The sequence below is a fragment of the Rhamphochromis sp. 'chilingali' genome (assembly GCF_963969265.1).
Source record: "Rhamphochromis sp. 'chilingali' genome assembly, chromosome: 9".
NCBI classification, from domain to species: Eukaryota; Metazoa; Chordata; class Actinopteri; order Cichliformes; family Cichlidae; genus Rhamphochromis; species Rhamphochromis sp. 'chilingali'.
In genome coordinates, this window is record NC_137936.1 from 17,956,827 (window position 1) to 17,977,404 (window position 20,578).

Genomic DNA, 20,578 nt, shown 5'->3' on the forward strand with positions numbered 1-20,578 from the left:
TTTTAATCAGAGGATGGTGCAGTGCAGACAAGACCATGAATTCATGTATCGTAAGGAAATCGAGTCAGGTGGCTTTATACAAAACATTCTTTCAAAGTTTTCTTTCCTTCTTTGCAATATTAACTTAAATTCACTGAGCTATTTTAGTGTTTAATCAGCGTGTCAGAGCCCACATTTAAATTACATGTGGATGTATTCACACATGTGTGCCTGCAGGTGTTCACACTTGCCATAAAGGCTCATGAGTAGCCCAGCAAGGTCTACTTATATAGATGTAGAAATAATTAAAGACTGTAAATTATCATCACCCCAAAATACAGAAACTTCTTCAGCCTCTATACTTCTGATTTACCAGTTTTATAAAATGCAGCGACCACACAGTTTCCCACTTTCTGACAAGCAGTACTTATTTTCTATCTCTAAATGCAAATGTGACCAGAGGCTTGGCATCTGCCTGAGGGCTCAGTCAGCTGACAGTATGCATCCCGGGGAGTGATCTATTGATCCATATTCAATATCTGCTACACTCTCCAGCTCAGTAAAGTTGGGAGATGAATTAATGAGGAGCAGAACTGACAGTGCATACAAGTACACTATAGTGTACATTTAGGCACTCCCAGTCCTATAGGACTGGGAGTGCCTAAATGGCTTTACTTGGCTGTGTTATGTGTAAATACCCCCAAACCAACATTTTTGATACGCAAGTGTAGAAATAATGATGAGCTGCATAACGGATGTATTTCAGATGTCAGGTGTATTTCTCATGCAGCTGAATGAGAGCTGACACAAGGATAGACCATGTCAGCAGGGAATCCCAGAATATTTAGAGTTTAAATATTCTGTCCAATCTGAGAATTAATTAACCGATGAAAACTGTAAAATAAAGCAGAGAAGAATGGAAAGAAAGTGACCAGGACGAGATGGAGGAGGTGGGGGAGTTGTCAGCAGTGATACATCTTTCATCTCTAACAAGGTCTGAAAGCTACAAAAACACAGACATTGACAACAGACCCCGAGAACACCACTCTCCTCCTTTCATTTTATCTTTTCACTTCGCCTGCCTGCCTGTTGTGTTTCAGTCTCACATCTGTAGCCCACGTTTTTGTACTTAGACTTTAGTCTTTTCACACCTGCTGTTCTCCGTAAACACAACTCCACAAGTGTCTATACCTCTTAACGCCACCTGAAAATCTGTAAGGTTACAGTCAGGCAGAAAAAAGAAAGACTATCACAGAATATCCAACAAATATGCTTTAAATCTACCAAGTAATATTGTAAAACCTTTGATTAAACCGTTAAACAGATGTAGTCATTTGATTTGTGAAAAGGTCACATGCTGGATAGGACGATGCTGGGTGTGTGTTTGTGTGTGTGGCTGGAGGTGTTAAGGAGGGAGGATGAGGGGGGGACGCAGTAGCGGGCAGATGCTGAAGAGAGAGAGAAGCAGGATATGGGAAAAAACAACAAGTGAGTGAACTGTTGCTCTGAAAATAAAGTCGCCGTGCGCCGGATTAATTCACGGCGAAAGTCTGCAAAAGTAAGCAGTCAGAATATGTAGTTTTCTCTTTGAAGGTGCGATCGACCACTTCGGCATCGCTTCCACTGCTCCCGCTGCCTTGAGCGTTTTTCTTTTCTTTTCTTTTCTTTTCTTTTTTAATTAAATTGGGTTTTTTTTCTTTTCGGGCGGACGGTGCGGTCCCGCCAGCACGCAGGACTCCAGGATGACATGTTGTAAGTTGGTAGTATTACTATGACTCTGTTTCCGCCGAGCAGAGTTTGGACCGCAGCGCAACTTCAGCCGAAGCGCCAGTAGACGCGCCTCAGTCTTTCGCTCGGGTCCTGGACCAGCTTTCCTGCGGCGTTCCTGTCTGAACCCGTGGGATGAAAACCCACTGAAGACCGGGGTTTAAAAAAAAAAAAAGGAGCAAAGAAAGAAGACATCTGGGTGAGCTGATTATTGCAGTGTACTTTTATTTTTGCACTAGTTTATAAAAAACTTTCGGAATCGTTTTTACCCACCCTGGCCATATTGAAGCTTGGTCACTTCAATTTTAATTTAAATGAAAATACTAAAATAATTCATGCATTTATGCTGTTAGGTGAGCAAAGAGCTTGTGAACAATGCAGCAGGCCTGGAATAATATCAACATGTAGCTTTTGTGTCTGTTGTGTTAAACTAGTGTTAACCTGTTTGCTTTTATGAATAATACAAAATGTTTTAACATGAATTTTGAGGACCTGGACGTGATTAATACAAAAACAATCCACCTGTGTGGGTCACACTAGTTCCATTTTTTTATAATTGTCAAGTACACCTTTAAATATGAAATTACTGCAATATGAAATGTTTCTTAAATGCCTTCCATATTTAACATTTAAATTATAAATATGTGTTATAAGGAGATCACATTTTCTTAGTCCTGTTATGATTAGGCTATATGTGTGTGTTCTTTTTCTTTTAGAGTGCAATGGATTCGCTGATTTTCTGTGATATATATATATATACCGGTATATATTTTTGCTTTACCTTTACCTCTAGAAAACTTAGATTCTTAGCCATTCTTATGAGCTGCAACAAATCTGTTGTTTGAGTGGAGGAATGGGTTTTTACGATAAATATAATGGAGCACCAGCAGTAAGGGAGATAGAAAAAAAGACCAGAAATTTAGCAGTTTCCTTGTTCTTCTCTTTTCATTCCTGGACAGACAAGTAAAGCGCCCTTCCCTCTATGTGGTGGGTGAGATGAACTCCAGTGGGAATACTGTAGACCCCACCTGACAGCTCTCTGCCTGAGCAACTGAAGGATTTTCACTGGAGCTTCTACAACCACAGAAGTGGATTCGTATAAAAAGCAGCTTGCCTAAAATCCAGCATCTCAGCGGTTTCACTCATTTTGAACCAAGTAATTTAGAATAGTTGTGTTATATGATGTATACCTTTAAAGATGATAAAATCCTGAAGACATAATGATCTAGGGGAAAGTGAAAAATAAAAAGGATACACGTGTACTGAAAGCCAAGTAATGGAAAACCCTAGATTCCAGTCTCCCCCTGACTTTTGATTTTTTTCTCCTCCTGTGTGATGCGTCAGTCTTTCCCAGTCCTTGAATAGCACTTTCTTTTGTGCGTCCCGCACAATCACATATTTCCCTGCTCCACCTTCTCAATTCAGTGGTTGCTTTCTACCCAGAGTTCAGCCTGGCCGGCACAACCATTCCAGCTAAAGGGGAGGAGGACTTCCTCACACTGGCAGCCTCACGGCTCAGCCGAAAGAAACGTGTCATTGGGGCTGGAGTCGGCGTGGCCATGGTTCTGGTCCTGCTGGTAGCCATTCCCCTATTGGTCCACACCACCAAGGGGGGAGGGTCCGGAGGAGGAGGCACGCACTATGAGATGCTGGGTAGCTGCAAGATGGTGTGTGACACTTTCACCCCCCCACAGGGAGAGCTGACAGCTGTCTCCCCTCAGCCCCCGGACTTCTCAAACCGCAGGGGCAAACAGGGGTTCAGAGGAAGCCCTGGACTTCCTGGTCCTCCAGGTCCTAAAGGCCCCCCTGGAGAGCCCGGTAAGCCCGGCCCACCAGGGCCTGGACCTGGTGGTTACGGCCCTTCCTTCTACAGCCCCAAAATTGCCTTCTACGCCGGCCTCCGGAAGCAACACGAAGGGCGTGAAATACTCAAATTTGACGATGTGGTGACCAATGTAGGGAACTACTATGAGCCGAGTACCGGCAAGTTCACCTGCCCTCTGCCAGGTATCTACTACTTCACCTACCATGTCCTGATGAGAGGAGGTGATGGGACGAGCATGTGGGCAGACCTGAAGAAAAATGGACAGGTGAGTGCGAGTTTAGGTGGGTTTGTGCTGCAGTGTTTCTGAACTGGACTGACCTCCCCTTGCAATCAAACCAACACACAAACATTAGTAAGAATCTCTTGCATCAGTGAGTTCAAATACAAGAGCAGTAAATATAAAAGTATATAACTAAATAACATGCTTAGATCAGAACTTCAGGTAACAGATGCAATTCACTAATTTAAGAAACATTTTGTCATATAGTTTAAATGCAGGAAGATGCTGTGTTATTTACTATTGAAGTGGACTTCATTGTGCTATGCAGGTGGTGACTGCCACTCAGATTTTGAACATGGTTAAAAAGAAATCCCCCAAAAGTGAATTCCAAACAATACTCCACTGAGAAAATCACAGTGAAGTTTTAGACAAATCAAATATAGAGAGAGATAATTAAGCTGAAATACACTAAAAATGTAAGAGACTTCAAGGACGCAAAAAAGAAGAGGAAAGGAGGTGGGAGTAAGAAATGGTTTAGAAGAAATTGTAGTTATTTGCACAACTTGCATGTGGAAAAAGAGAGAAAAAGAGGGAGAGAGAATGACAGCCAAGCGATCAAGAGGATAACAATCCTCTGCGTCTCGGTGGAGCAAAGCCAAAATGTAACAGCTGGCTACTGTCCTCTGAGAAACTCTGACTTTAACACTAATAAATAAACAAGTACAAAATGCCTGGAAAAAGCCTTGAATGCTTCCATCTGGAGAGCAGTGACAAGCTTGAAGTACTAAGCCCTCGCTCTGTTGAGGCGCTCTGATTCTGACATGTGTGCTACAGAACAGAAGAGTGATGTCCTGGGGATTACTGGAGAAGAAGAAGAAGAAGGGGGGGGGGGGGGGGGGGGAAGCATGCTTTGCATTGTTGCAAAGGTTTAATGGTAACACAGTTTGTCCACACAGATTACACGGTACATGAACTGACAACAATATGCTACTGAGCAGAGCATCACTGTGCTGGGCTGCTGTTCATTGGTACGCTTTATTAAATCTACATCTAAATCAGCAGGCTAAGAAGGATTTACCAGAAGAACACGGGCTAGTTTTTAATTTGAGAATCGCCACTGTGGAAACAGACAGATGCAGATTTAACATAAGGGTTAAATCTTATTCTTACTTCAATCAAACATTGCACATACGAATTATGTGTCTTAACTATTAGGACAAAATGATTTCTAGTTTTCATCAATACTGAAGCACCGACATCCCTGTAGGCCTCGTCAGCAGCCCTTGCCCAGTCTACTGTAAGTGCTTGTGGCAGATTGCTGTTGCTTTTTTATGACCTGAAGCTACCCCCAGGTCAACCACTGGGAGTCACTTGTCCAGCAGCAAGAAAACACATCTGACCTTGCTAGCTTTTCCACTATTGGCCGAAATTTAGCAGCAGCAACATCACGGAGGATGCTACAAGGAAACAAACCCAGGGTTACTGCAGTGGTGGACTAAAGCTATATTTACAAGTTGCCCATGTTCCCCAATGTCAGCTTCTTTTTTGGTAAGTGGGTTGTGTCACAAAGCTCTGAGACGTAGTGCAAAGTAGTTCAAGAAATAAAAAATTGGCGCACAAAAAAGTTTTTTTTACTGGAAATGTGCTTGTTGTAGCCTAACATTCTCTTTTTCTTACTGATTTTGAATGAAATATGTGGCATCCCCTGATTTTCTATTGCAGTGTGTGTTGCAGATCTGAGGACAGATAATAGTCATAAATTAGTGCCACAGCGAGTTTGATTATTTATTATTATGCCTACATTTTATATTTTATTGTGACAAATTGATCATCACAGCCTGTGAAAGATTGATGCACTTTGAAAAAAAAAAACTTATCCCAGCCCTGGAAACAGCATAGTATATCTTCCAAATGATTGTTTGCAGGAAAAAAGCACCTAATATTTAAAGTTGAAATGTTGGAAAACAATATTTGGTTCATTGGCTTGCACAACGACTGATATTGCTAACCAGTTATCATACTTTCCACCAAAACGACATAGTCTGCCCATATAATAAAAACAGTAAGTTAAAATGAATGTCTTATCTTATCTTATCTTACTTGCTGATGCTGTGTAAACGTACATTTGAGCTAACCATTACTTTCAAATTCAGACCTGTTTAGTCTGTTTCATGCTGCTTCCAGACATGTAGTATATTGAATATACATTATGTGACTGATCGAGTCCATAAAGAAAGCTTTTCCCAGTATTATTGATTTGACAGCATGTACCTAAGGTGCAGAGTAAAAAGGACAGATAGCTTAATGCCAGATATAATTGGGGGGGACCTGGTTTGTTGCAGCGTGCCTTCACAGACATTGTCATTCCTGTCTTTTCCTGCTATTAAATCTTTCATAGCTTTTAGATGAGATCTTCTCCCCTTCACCTGTGCCCCTCCTTTAGTCATGTGCTCGCGCACATACACACACATACACACGTGCACCTTGCACTTTTCCTGTCCACACTAGCTATTGACTCCTTCCCCATTAATTATCTTTTCCAACAACTAAATTATTAAACCCAATTCAGTGCTGATCTTGCCCTTTTCATTGCACCCGCCTTCCTTTTTTTTCTATTCTTCTGCTAATAGACAGGTGCTCATGAACCTTGGTGAAGCTGCTAGGTCAATGAGAAAACTTTAATACAGAAATTCTCTCTTGAGAGATAACCAAGACACTACTACACTACACTACACTACAACTATTGTGAATTTGTTGTTCTTCAAGGAAGATTTAATTCTGTTTCTTATAAGACATCAGTATTATTATATGAGAAATAAATGATCAATTAAAATATTCACAAAAAGAAGAAATATCCTTGTTTGTTTTAGATGAAAAGATAGATACCAATCTCTTTCCTGTACGCTCTTTCCTGAAACACAGATTTTCATATCACAAATTACTCTACCCAAAACTACAAATCTTAAGAGCACATTTCAAGGTCAGGCCAGTTTCAGCCAAATGGGTGATTTTCAACAGTTTTCTGTTGGCTAAGTGCTTTTAAAAACCAATGAAAACTAAAAGAACAGCATTTAAAGCCAATTCAGGGTAAAATAAGTAAAATATGGCAACAAAATAAACAAGGACACTATTAGATAAAATACAGACACTCTTTCATACACTGAATGGAAGCATGACCAACAAAGGGTGTTTACTGCTACTGTGGACCATGTTAGTATGTCTCCAGATAGATAGAAGAAAGAATACGTGTGCGAATGAGCAGAAGACAGGTGGAAAGGTGAACCCTGGAGTAGAGATAGTAAGGGGAAGATGAGTACCTATGGTCAACCATCCAAAGCAATGTACAGTGCATAGGAGAGGTGAGGAAGAGAGTGCAGCCAGGGTGGAGATGCTCGGAGATGAGTGTCAGGGCTGATTTGTGACTGAAGGATGGCAGCAAGAGTGAAAGGGGAGGTTTAGAAAATGGTAATGAGATGTGCTTTGATGTATGGTTTTGAGATTGTGCAACTGACAGGAGGCCATCTGGAGGTGGCAGAGCTGAGGATCCTAAGATTTTCAATGGGAGTGACCACGATGGAAGGAGTAGAAATAAGTACATCAGAGGGAGGGGACGAGGGGTGGAGAGAAAGTTCGAGGTTGCTGCAGATGCTTTGTGTAATGTTGAACTTAATTCCTGTTACTGAACAAGAATGGTTTAATAATCAGTTACTAGCAGCTCATGTGTTTATTAACCAAATCTTTAGTTAAACTTGAACTGGATCCAGACCTTTGAATCCATTCAATCCACTGAACTGATTCATTACCTAATCAGACTGTAAGTAAAAGATGGAGGTATTTGAAGTAAAAAGTGAGGCGCGAGGGGTAGCTCGGGCTGAGAAACTAACAGACATTGCACATCCACACGGTAGCGACTTGTACTACACTACAAGGTGTCCAATTCATAAATCATACACTGGTTTGTCACCTGTTGTTCTCTAAATGGGACCAGTATTTTCATGCTATAGTTAAAAAGACCTGAAACTAGAGATGAGATGATCATTGATCATAAACTCATTAAGAAAGTGTTTACTGAGGTTATAATTCAAATAAACAGTAGTGTATTGACTTCTATACAGCCTGACATGTTTTTTAGCCTGAAAATCTGTCCCCCCCTCGTCAGTTAAAAAGAACATAAGGTTAAGACTTTTTATTTAAGCTTTACTTTCCAGAGGCTACTTTCTTTAAACCAGCATTATTACTGAGTAATGAGTCAAAAAAGTGACTGAAGTGTTTTTACTTTGCTCGGCTCTATTTTTAAAGCCCATCAAAACCCATTTGTGGGTAAGGCCATGTATCACTGATGAATATACTTATCCATTTTTATTAAAGTGTGCTTCAGCTATAACCCCCTAACTTCAGCTATAATGAAGCTATAACATCATTAGGATCAGGCGTCCTATAGACACTCTGCACTTGCAATTTGTCTCTAGTCATTGTTTACAGAGCACAATACATTTGGCTAAAGTAGACATTTATACATTTTATTCAGATGTTTTGCAGATTTTTGTTTTTACTCTGTGCTAATTGAACACTTTTAAAAAAAACCAGATAAAATCTGATCTCACTGGCAGCTGGGTCCAGCTGCATCCTTGCTGTACTGAAGGGGGAAAAAAGCATTTCCTTTAAAGTCTGCCTTTAACATATTTCACAGCATGAGGTGACTTGTGTGCGTGCGTGTGTGTATGTGTGCACGCACTGGGCCTACGACAATCGTCAGACTTACGGGCACAGTGTTGATCCACTTCTTGTCAAAGGGAGCAGAGAACAAGACACATCCTGGGGAGAGATCACTGCAGAGCGAGACAGAACAGACGAGCGGGCTGACAGAGAGACAGAGATGGATGGATATTCGCAGGAGAATGGACAGAGGTTCTCTAAATTAAGACATGAGCTGAAGACTAACCACAAAGCAATGCAGTCAGCCAGACAGTATATGACAAAAAAATATCAGACGTGCGGCCGGTTCTTCATCTCAAACAATGGCTAATGAATTATGTAGCTGATAAGCTTACGCCACGTTTGCAGAGATTAAGCACTCAGTGCAAAGAATCTTCTTCCCTCGCTGCGTCCCATAACTCATCAAGAGATTGGTGTTGAGGTAGATGACCTTTTCAATGGATATATAATTCACCACCAATATGTTCTTTGCCCTTTCAGTGATGAGCATGGAGTGGGAGTATGAATATTTATAGCTGGTCCAATATGGTGGAATTAGGGTTGGTCAGTTGGTCAGTCTGTGGTTCTGATTGCATCTGTGTAGTTGTTGCGTTTCACTTTCTCAGACAACCTCGCTTTGGTAGTGCCACTGGTTGTATCTATGAGGCTGGTGGACAAACTGGGCCCTTATAAAGCTGAAGTGTGAGGCTGAGAAACTGATTAAAAGTTGTCCCTAACCTTTGGATTAAAAGATTAATGTTTCATTTCAGTTTCAAGCTTTTAAAGAAAGGTCTTGATTTAAAAAACAACAACAATAAAAGCGAGGTTTTTCCTTATGCGTAAAGCACCAAAGATATTTTTGCAAATGCTTTTCAGTTTGAATCTCATAAACATCGCATGCCCCCAATACTTTTTTTAATTATTATTTTTTTAAATGTTCTTGAAACGCCCAGCTAAAGTGTGTCTATAATGAGGTCTGTGAGCTAACTTGTTAATTAAATAACACAGTTAAAAGTCATGATTATGACAAGCTTGGACTCAATTAGGAGAAAGATGAATTCGCCTCCAGTAGGTAGGTGTGATGCGGCTGCTGTGAGAAGAGGAAGCTGCTAATTACAGTGAGCCAGACAAGGTGTCAATATGAGGCTCATGTAGGACTTCATTAAGCACTTTTAATTTAATTTTATTTTGGCACACTGGCATGCTGTTTTCTTCCTCCTCCAACAGTTGTGCATGTCTTGATAGAATCATTAATAAACATTTTCTCCTGTGTTTTGAATTGCATTAGTGTCACAACGGCCCGACATTTTAATGGGGAACATTTTTCGATAAAGGATGAAAGTCCATCTTTTCAGACAGATTTCTTGTAGAGCAAACTTAAAGAATTTGTCCTATATACCCTGCAGCTTTTCTTGCTTTTTTTCTCTTCTTCTTGTCTTGTCTTCTATGTATTTATGCACTTGTCGGTGTGCACGGCCATTATTTAACTATATGTTTCTTGTTGTAATGGCCGAGGCCATTATATTCCAAAGACTAAAAGGACATGGCTGGTTGTTACTGTGTTTGGCCGCGCCTTTGTTGTGCTTTCCTTTTGCCTCCCATTATATCATTATTCCTCCTCATCAAGGAAACTGTATTTTGTCTCTTTCATAAGCAGCAGGGTGCTACAGTGTTTCTGCTTTCATAACTAACAGGGACAATTCTGAAATGTCGCTGGGTTATTATCATTTTTAGAGGTTAGAGCAGAATTATCAGAATGGGCTAATCTGTGATCCAGGGTTTGCATGGTGAATTAGTGTTTAGTTGTTTTCTATTTCTGAGTATAAGAGAGTTTTTTCCAGTTAATGCAAGATAGTAAACACTGGTTTTAAAAACAGAAAAAACATCAGCTCCCTCAGCTCTGGCATTAAATAATGCCAGAGCTGAGGGAGCTGATGTGCTTCAGGTAGACCATCAAGAGAACACATTTATATCCAATTAAGCTATCCCCTCTACTGTCAAAGGTTTCAGTCTAGAGCCAATTAGAGACTTTCTAATCAACATCTTGACACCTTGGGTCCTGAGTGTCATGGCGAAATATTAGCATTTTGTATGCCAATTAGTGTCTGAGTCTGCAGTGCAGGAGAGGGGTTACGCGTCGACCTGCATAATAGAAACAAGAAACCTCAGGCTGGTACACATGGGTGGAGGTTGAGAGAAAACAGACGCTTTTATGAAAAAAAAAAAAGGCCAATTCAATTGCCCTTCTTCTCTCTCCCTGTTCACCTTTAGAGGTCCCTCAGGTAAGTTTAAGAGACCCCGTCTCAATCGCTCGCTCTGCTCTGAGAGGTCTGTACATCACAGTGAATGAATCCTGTCAGTTTTATTACCAAAGGATCAAGGCACCACTGCGAAACAAAACAAAACCGAGAAAAAAATAACACACTACATGGACAGCGCACCTCCCAAACCTCATTTATAGCCCCCCTTCTCCTCTAAAACAGGCATGCTTGATCAGTTTGTTATCCAACATCCTCCCTCTCCATCACTCAAGGCCTCCCTCAACTTTGGCTTCCTTTACTCGCATCCTGTGCTCGGACTACTAAAGCGCACGCAGCTGCTTACTCGTCTGTGCGACCTAATCCAAATTTCTGCTCTCACACCCACCTTTTCATTACGCATACTTCTCTTCTCTTTGCCCCATGCCCTCCTTGCATCAATTTTCTCAGACATTTTATCAACGCCTCTATAAAAATGGTGAATGCGTTATGGCTAAATAAATGTGAAATACATGTGTCAGCCCTTAAAAAAATGTCACATGAATGAGTGGCACACAGCTGAAAATGTAGATTTTATTGAGCATTTAGGACTGTCGGTGAATTATTTCCATGCTGTCAGTTTCCTCACTCTCTCTCCTCCTACCACCGCTCTCTGGCTCTCTTTCCACATTTAATGTGGCCCCAATGAAAAGTGTAGGCAGTGTAATCTTCTCTATTGTCCCTTGGGTCTTCCTTCTTCCCAACAGCAGCAGATCACGTCAGAACAGTGTTGGGCCAACAGACAGAAATTCACTCCCTTGTCGCTATCAATCTCCGCCGCTGTTGACAATAATCCTGATCTGCCTTTGCTTCTTGTTTTCACTCCCAAAGCCCCAGTGCCTCCTGCCCACTTTAGGAAAACAAGGTTTCACTGTGATTGTTACTGACAGCTGAACCTGCAGACTCATCTGTGCCGGTTTCAGTGTCACAACACAATACGATCTTAGTATGGCCCGATGGGGGAAAAATAAAGCCCTTTTAGTGGTGGAATAAAAATTCAATATTCACATAATGAGGAGGGAAAATAACAATTCAATTAATGCAGCACATATCTACAAAGCTTGGACAGGGCAATATAAGCATGTGGCTATGGACTGTATGGAGACCAGTGGGTTAGATGAAGTGTTTTCTTCATACTTAGTTGTTATATTGGGAATACATGCATGTGGTTTGGCATTGCATGATTAAAAAAGCCAGGAAAAACATCATCTGCAACATAAGTTGTTTGAAAGATGCACAAATTACCTGTTCCGTGTGGATTAATGCACCCCAATACCATCACTGATGCTGGCTTTTAATCTATAACGAGCTGGGCGATCCTTCTCCTGTTTAGAATTTCACATTTTGAATGTTCAGTTTTTAAATTCACATCAATTTGATTTATTCCTACTTTTCTTTTCCAATGATTTACAGTCAGTGATGACACAGCATTAGTGAAATAGCAGTGACACACAAAGGTAGCCCAGGTAAAGTTTTTCCTGAAAATTTTAAGTAAATGTAGAACAGAAGTGAAAAACACCAACTAAAGTAATTTAAGACTGAAACTTTTCAAGAAATGCACGATATCGTCACATAAATTGAAATTGAACAATTTATTTCCCCCTGGGATGTTGTATCTGATGTTGAGCATTTTAACCAGCTCATAGCTCTTCTTTACAACCACGTAACCACATTGCTACTTTCCAGCCTGCTTTTCCTGTAATATAGAGCACAACTAGCAAGTACTCCAACAATCCTTGATGAAGTCATTTGTTTACTTTTGGGTAAAACATGATCAGCTCCTACTAACTCTGTTTTTAGGTATTTATTCATCACTGGATGCTAACACGCGACTCTTGCTGTCAGACATGTTTGGGTTTATGTTCATTGATTTTTCTAGGGAACATAAATGCATTGCATTGCTATATCATTAATATGGAGAAATCACACTTCTTTTAAATTGTGTAAATTATTGTGGATGTCATGATATGGCACAGACCCAGTTTTTCACTACATAATCCTGCATTTCTAATGCAGTGCCAGTTAACCTTGTTCTTTGCATACAGAGATTTCTCTGAATTGTCTGAATGTTTTAATGATGCAACATAAGAAAAAACCATTAAGAAATGCTTTTCTTTAATTGGTGAGCTGTTGTATTTGTCGACATTTCCTCACCATTTTTCTTCTAAAAGTGTCTTTGGGGTATTTTACTGAACCCCATTCATGTCTCCAATAAGTCTAATAAGTTGGTGTTTTACAGGCATTACAAAACTTTATCTTTTGTTTCCCTGTTGGGGACAGATGCAACTTTAGTGCCTGAAAGATTTTGTTCCTGACACAAAAATAAATGTTTTAAATAATTTTTTTGTTTAAATTAAGTAGAAATTCTAAAATTAAAAATTAAAACTTATATATGGAGAGTGAGAATTTATTTTTAATGTGGAAGAATAAACATTCAATAAACTCCAGTTTTTAAAAAAAGTATTTTTTTTGCAATTCAGGTTTTACAAGTCACAGAGTAAAATAGGTCACACATTTCATCGTGTGATGTCAGAGTTCAACTTACACGCAGATACATTTGTTCGTTTGTTGTTATGAATGTAACATATAATTCGTGAAGCAGCTTATGTTCATCCATGAATTACTTCTACTGTCAATCGTATTAATATTGATAATATTTAAAAGGTCACACTCTTGTAAATATGTAGATAAAATGTACAAAGATGCAACTTGTCCACTAGTTTACTGTATATAGGAGGGGAAAGGGAGCCATGAATTAATCATAAACGTAGCACATTAAATGTCAGCATCTCCACTGTCTGAGTAGAGGCTAAGTAAACCTACGTGCCTCATAAAGAAGTCAACCATAAAAAGCCATAAATAACAGTGTGTCCTTTTGGTTAGCAAATATAATTAGCTGGTGTTCATTTAAAAGGCCATTCAATGAGGTGGTGTGAATATCACTGCTGCAACTTTTGTTGTGACCCTTAAATGCTGATTCAGGTAAACATTATTTTATTTCAAGCATGGTTTAGGTTTGCTTACGATAATATTGTCAATGTACATGCAGAGGTAAACTCACTTTAGCTGTAATTTTACGCAGCAAAACAGTTTCCCCACTCCTGTTTGATGTGCTATTGGTCTGTCACTACCCTAAAAACAGTTCAGAGGGCTAGACGCTCCTACAGGGTCTAGACTTCAGGAGCAGGCCGCACCTTTTCCAGCACATCCCCTGCTCCTCCATTGAACATGTAGGTACATTTACATTTTCTCCGATCAGCCCTCCGGCCATAACAAGGTAAAGGTGCTTCAGTCTTTACTCATTGATCCAGTGGTGAAAAACTGAAGAAAACTGACCTTCACATGCACAGTTTTTATGAGACAATCCTTATTCCCTCCATTTTTGAGTGGTCATAATGTTTTCTGCTCACTGGTGTACTATACAGCAATCCTCACAGCAGCCGGCCAGCCTCTACCTCAGCTGACAGTATACTGTCAGGGGAATCTTGCTGTTCAACCATGTAGACAGATGTTGGATGTACAAGATGTAACAATCCCTCTACTGTAATATTTCTCCTAAACCTACTTGTTCTCCTCAGGGGAGACATTCAGTCCCTTCAGAGCAAAGCAGCCTAGCACTGTAAAGTAACAAAATGTCTTCCATTGTTCTTGTTCTTTCCTTAGCTGTTCACCTGAGATTCGCAAAACAAAAAAGGAGGAGATGTGAGGTTATCAAGATGCACAAAGAGGGCAGGGTGGCTTGTGAATGTGCCATATTGTATCCTGACCTCATGCTAGTATTTGGTGGGCCCGTTTGACCACTCTAGCCTATCTTGTGCTCCCACTTATTGTGATTGTATGGAGTTATTGAGGAGTTGGACCTATTAGGCGAGGAGCTGCCATAGCTGTCTGCCTACCAATTACTAGCCAGCAGCTATGTACAGCCTGCCCCGAGGTAAAGAGGGGTAGGGGATGTTGTAAGAGGTTGTGGGGGAAGGATATAAGTGGGGTTGGGGATGCTGGGTAGGGGTTCTCAGGAGACCTGCCACAGCAGCACGTCGTTAATCAATCCGATTTAGACTGGACAGGGACACACTTAGACGCTGCCCCCGCCAACACTGCCATGGCAGGGGAGAGAAAGCGTGTGCGTGACCTGCATCTTATTCCAGTATGCGGACACAAAAAGATGGATAGATGGGTCCAGAATGAAGAGAAAGGAATGGGGTGGCAAATGAGAGAGGGATGATGGAAGGGGCGTGAGGTGTGGAGGGAGAGACAACAATTAATGGAGTGATGTGAGTTGAATTAAAACAAAGGAAAGATATTGATTCATTTCTGTCCTAAGGAGGGGAGTAAAAATGTTCACCTTCTTTATGTGAAAGAAAACCCCACAGAGAGAAATGTATTTGATAAAATTGATGAAAGGGGCAAAATAAAAATGTTGGATGGAGGAGGAGAAAGGGGGAAGTTTAGTCTGATTTGATTTGTCTTTGTGATCACAAGAGATCAGTGAAGTTTGATGACTGGCGGAGATGATGGACCATATCCTTAGTCAGACTCACAGGAGGAGACAAGGATAGAGTTAGGGCGTCCTATTTGCATTCATTAATATGTATGCACATGTGCACTTTATTTTCCACTATTAAATGGATTGCCTGCTTGAATAGTTTGTTACCCAGCCAGTGATAGTGCAATTTATTATAAGGAGATTTGCTTACCGAGTGCGAAAACAACTCAGATTTTACCGAGAGCGGATGAAATAACAGGCACATTTAACAACCTCATAAATAAAGACGCTCCTTTGTCACCAGAAAAGCTGCTCAACTAAATCCTGGGATACTGGATTGGTCTTCGAGAATTAGGTACACAACATTAAGTCTGGTAATTGTGCTCCCTTCTGCAACATGTATGGGATCATTGCCATCGTGTAATATAAGGGCAGTGCTAAGTGGTTGCATATTAGTATGCATGTAAATATGTATCGTTAGATGTAATGACTTCTTCCTAAATGACTGGTCATATCATTACAGACAGAGCATCATGTGGATTGCATTTCCTTCTCCAATCACAAAGCTGTCCAGATGTTGATAGAAGAGTAAATAATGCCTCATCTGAGCAGATTTACTTTTTAAAATTGTGCAAGGCTCCATGGTTTGCAGCCTTCACACCGGATAATGTGTTAGCTCTGTATACCAGCAGTTAGTGGGTGGCAGAGTTTTGTCTTACAGAAGTGTTGATAAGATTGTTTAGTGATTCTGAGGCTGCAGTGTGCTGACGTTCAAATGTCCTTGGCTATGCCTTTTATTCATATCTGACGCCAAACAGGGACGACATTCTTCTTTTGAATGTTTTCATCAAAACATCGGACATTTTCATCATCTCGCTTGTCTTGAAATGATGGTTTTATCGCGTTTCCTTGAGTTAGTGTCTTAAAGCCGAGTGATAATTACTTTCAGTGCATTCAATTCGATTATATTTTATTTTTATAGTCCCAAATCAAGTAAGGTAAACACCCTAAAATAATAGAGTGAAAACCCAAACAATGAAGCCACCCCCTATGAGCAAGCACTTGGTGACAGTGGGAAGGAAAAACTCCCAACAGGAAGAAACCTTCAGCAGAACCGGGCTCAGAGACAAGAAGCTATCTATTGCATTAGGGCGAAGGTAAAGATAACGGGTGAGAGAGATGGGACAAAAATTTAAAGTTACAGCTCCTGTCATGCACCTTTAAGCCTCATGCAATACATATTTTGGTAAACTCTCAACACTGTCATCACTGATGACTCTGGGTTATTTATTTTGTTTGCTTGTTTTTTTAGCAGTGCCAAGCAGCATTAGGGATTGATGAGTTGAGCTTTTAGCAAATAATAGTTTTAGTGGGTAGTGGAGATAGCTACTGGATGTGTAAATAGACAAGTTCACCACGTCCACTTGAAAGGTCACAATAAGCCAATGTGGTATTCACAGTTTGTCTACGACCCCTTTCTTGTGATGAGAGCAGCACTGTCCTCTGACACAAACTGTCAATGCATGACAAGCAAAGCCAAAAAAAAGGTAAATAAAACTGAAAGCTGTTTTCAGTTAATGATGCTGACATGGATGAGCAATAGCAAACACATATAGCAGTGATCAGAATGTGTGAACCTTCATTGTGTTTTCTGTGTTTGTGTGAAAAAATGAACTGATGTGTTCCTTGACACCTTTCTGCTAATCTCCCATCAAACTGTCCTCAGCAACAGGTGGATCAGGTGTGACAGCAACAATCCTCTGGAAAAAAAAAAAAAAATTGATGGTGACTAAAAAAGCTGGTGGTCTGAGACGGAAGTGTGAGGCCAAAGATCACTGCACATCTCATTTATCTACCCAGTGGACAGGAAGGCATCAGCACTGATTACATTACACCACGATCACAGAGTGAAACAGGAAATAAAACAGCAGTAGTGAACAAACTGGTTGTAGGTGAGATAATGTGGTGAAAAAGATAAAAGTGTTAAAGGGAAAATGTAAAAAAAAATAGAGGAATTTCAGTTATTATCAACAACGAATTTAAATATAAATAAAAGTAAATGCGTTCTTAACATGTTGGATTAGATAACTGGACTGTATAACACATTTTTGACTAGTGTGAAGTCCATAGTTCTGTCATGCTGACTAGTTAATTAACATGTAGATGGCAGTGGTGAACATGTCTCCTCTGCAGGTGATAATTAGTGTTTGAAGGCTATAAGAGGAGACCTCCAATTAAAAAGAGAGATTTGTAGAAACTTGTAGGTGAGACTGGATACTGAAGATGAAATATTAAAAAATAGCCATTGAAAATCACATTTGGTGTCTATAAGTAGGTTTATGATTATATACATAAAAGCTGTTAGAAAAACAGAAAATATTTTTAACAGTAATTTTTTTATTTACACAAATGTTCAGGTAATGGATGTGCAGCATAGTTACATTTTAGCTAATACTGATCTTTAATTTCTCTGAAAAAAGCAGGTTGTGTCAGCATGAAAGAAGAGTTGCTGTTTCCTGCCTTGTTGAGAGTGCGTGCAGACCATTGTCGCCCACGAAAACATGATTCAGCCTCACCGCAGACAACAATATGTCTGCAAAACACACTCGTGACATCAAACGTCTGCTTTCCACGTGGCATTTCCTTCTTTAATGGTCTTTTTTCAATCTTGGCCGCCTATCAATTCCTTACTTGTGCTTTTTCGCAGGTGAGGGCCAGTGCAATCGCTCAAGACGCAGATCAGAACTACGACTATGCCTCCAACAGTGTTATCCTGCACCTGGACGTGGGGGATGAAGTGTGCGTGCAGCTGGACGGGGGCAAAGTTCACGGGGGAAACACCAACAAATACAGCACTTTCTCCGGCTTCCTCATCTACCCTGACTGACAATGTCCTCACATTCCTATACTCCCCCTCTGTAATCAAGCAAAAAGTTTCATCTCCTTTCTTCATCTAACACTGCCATAATGTAATTTGTCATTTAACTGCCCTTCAGTAAATGAAACATTGTAATAATATGACCACAGCTAATAGATAGAGCTTGAAGAGAATTTGTGTAAAAATGAGTATAATATTGTACATATTACCAGATAACATTTACTCAATATAATACACTTGTGTGATCACTATTATGTGCCATGTACAGTATGTGTAAGCATGGCTAAAACACAATTTAAATGCATCTTTTTCATATGCACACGTTTGCCTGTACACACGTGAGTATCCACGCGTTAAGTGAAATTTACTTGTCGTTCTGAGAGAGGATGATCGTCCCGGCCACCGCTCTGAAATCAACTGGAATGATATCTGAATGTAGATTGTCAACCGAAGTGTGCGGCCTTTCGCCTTTACCGTGAGATGGATTTTCAATACGGCCGTAGACGTCAAACAAGAAAAGTCATGAATATATTGATCAGAGCTTATATTAGAGCCAACTTTATGGTCATAAACCGGTGTGTTGTATGTCTGTGTTGATGCCGCATACACGCCTGTGCTTGCCCTTTATTTTGTGCTGAGGTGTAAAAGCATCATGTTACTAATGGTATGACTTGCACAGTCTCTGACTCCTGCAAGAGGGAGGAGGAGGAGGGCTTTTGAGATGTTGATAACAGACCTTTAACAAACCCAATATGTCAATACTGAGATTTAGCTTCGAGATTTATCCTGACACCACCTCATCATATCCTGCTAATGAGCTGAGGCTTCTTCTACAGCCTCACCTGTTGGGCGACACACAAATCTTTCCTCTTTAAATAGTGATAGTTTGGGAAAGATTTTTCCATATGAAGATCATGGGATGCAGTCGAATAGCTGAAGTAGTTAGTTTGACATGCTATCTGCCCACCTTAAATGTTGAGATTGATGGATTGTGTTAAAAGCCGGCTGTCATAGTGAGGTTTAGAATTGATATTATTTCTTTTTAGAGAGTCTCACATGAAGGCTTCCATAATGTTCTACCCACTTCTTCAGTCATGGCCACTAAATTCGATAGATTGTGTTTTTTCTATCTGCAGAAATGTTTTTTTTCGTGGCATGGCTCTGCCGAGAAATCAGTGTCTCCACCCTTCAACTCACATATGTGGAAAGTGTAAAGCAGGGAGAGCAGCAGGAAGACCCTCATACAGAACAGAGCAGGCATCAGTAACAACAGATAGGACACTGATGCATGACGGGATGAGAGGTGGGTGGCAAAGCGGCTTGCAGATGAGCAAGCTAAAGCAGCTTTTACAACACTATCAGTTGATGCTGACCGGCACCGAGATCAGCTGATGTGTCAGGACTGCAGCTGAGCTTGACTTCATGGCCTGCCTGAGCCAATGCTCTGCTGAAATTGTGCAATGGATTTAAAAAAAGAGAGAGCCTCCCTACCTCCTCACAGCAGGCCAATCACAAGAGTGAAGCGGTTGTAAATGTGTGATTGCAAGAAAAACAGTTTCCCAGTCTAGTTCCCAAAATGTGAAGCTTTTTTCTTTTTAATTTTAATGTGAATGTATCCATGTGAAAAATCTCTTGATGTTACTGCCATGTGCCATACCTATAGGTTCTCTGTGCCTTATACTATCAATTTATTTTTATTTTTTATGCATGAGATGGTTTTCCCTTGTTAAGCTAAGTGAAAAAGATGGTCCACGTCATGCAAATCGAAATCAGACACACTACTTATAAGAGGGATTGTCTTTACAATGTTAGTGCATACTCACTTAATGAAATGCACACGTTTATGTTGCAAATAGTGACTACGAATCTTTGTGTGTAACTGGATGTTACTGACCCTTGTAAATAAAAGGCCACAAAACTAAGACCAAGATGAATTCTGTATGGTGGGAATCAATAACAGAAGCATGACACGGTGTAATTGAAACTCTGCATCCACAAAAATTGTAATATTTCAATGGATCCGAATTTTCACGTTTAATTTTTTAACATTTTTTAATAATATACCTTGAACGTAAAACTCTTTTTAACACATTTGTTAGAGTTTAGTGCCGTGCAAGTAGAGGGCTTCACTTTAAAACGTGTGAAGGAGACGGTATTATTGAGGTAGCATGACCATACCCAGATATTTGGATGTGGATTATTCTTACTCTTATTAGTCTTGTGGTGAAATTGAAAAAAAAAAAAACCATCTTAATGTCGTATATTGTACACAGACATCCCCCATGTGTGGCTTCATTTAACCTCTGCGCCACGATGCATCCTACTGTGTGTGTTTTCTGGCGCTGCTACCTCTGTTCCCGAGCATTGCTCTTACTGTTCTTTGCGAGCTGAGACCATGAAATACAATTTAAAAAAAAGAAGATTCAGGATG

The 20,578-nt window shown here is 40.3% G+C and overlaps 1 protein-coding gene across 2 annotated transcripts; it reads left to right on the forward strand.

Annotated features, from left to right (window-relative positions):
- Window positions 1-1,419: 1,419 nt before the first annotated feature.
- Window positions 1,420-20,540, forward strand: c1ql4b (complement component 1, q subcomponent-like 4b). 2 transcript variants are annotated; one of them, XM_080890881.1, is made up of 4 exons: window positions 1,420-1,537; window positions 1,774-1,945; window positions 2,706-3,836; window positions 17,977-20,540. In XM_080890881.1, the coding sequence occupies exons 3-4, from the start codon at window positions 3,306-3,308 to the stop codon at window positions 18,154-18,156; spliced, it is 711 nt and encodes a 236-aa protein (XP_080747007.1). In that variant the 5' UTR covers window positions 1,420-1,537; window positions 1,774-1,945; window positions 2,706-3,305; the 3' UTR covers window positions 18,157-20,540. The 2 variants fall into 2 exon arrangements, with proteins under 2 accessions (XP_080747007.1, XP_080747006.1); XM_080890880.1 differs by having other exon boundaries at window positions 1,436-1,945.
- The last annotated feature ends 38 nt before the right edge of the window (window positions 20,541-20,578 follow it).

What these genes read in the sequence shown, in the direction of transcription:
- c1ql4b (XM_080890881.1), top strand. Translation starts at nt 3,306, where the DNA reads ATGGTTCTGGTCCTGCTGGTAGCCATTCCCCTATTGGTCCACACCACC. An exon ending in ACCTGAAGAAAAATGGACAG is followed by an intron (nt 3,837 to 17,976) that starts GTGAGTGCGAGT and finishes GCTTTTTCGCAG; the next exon opens with GTGAGGGCCAGTGCAATCGC.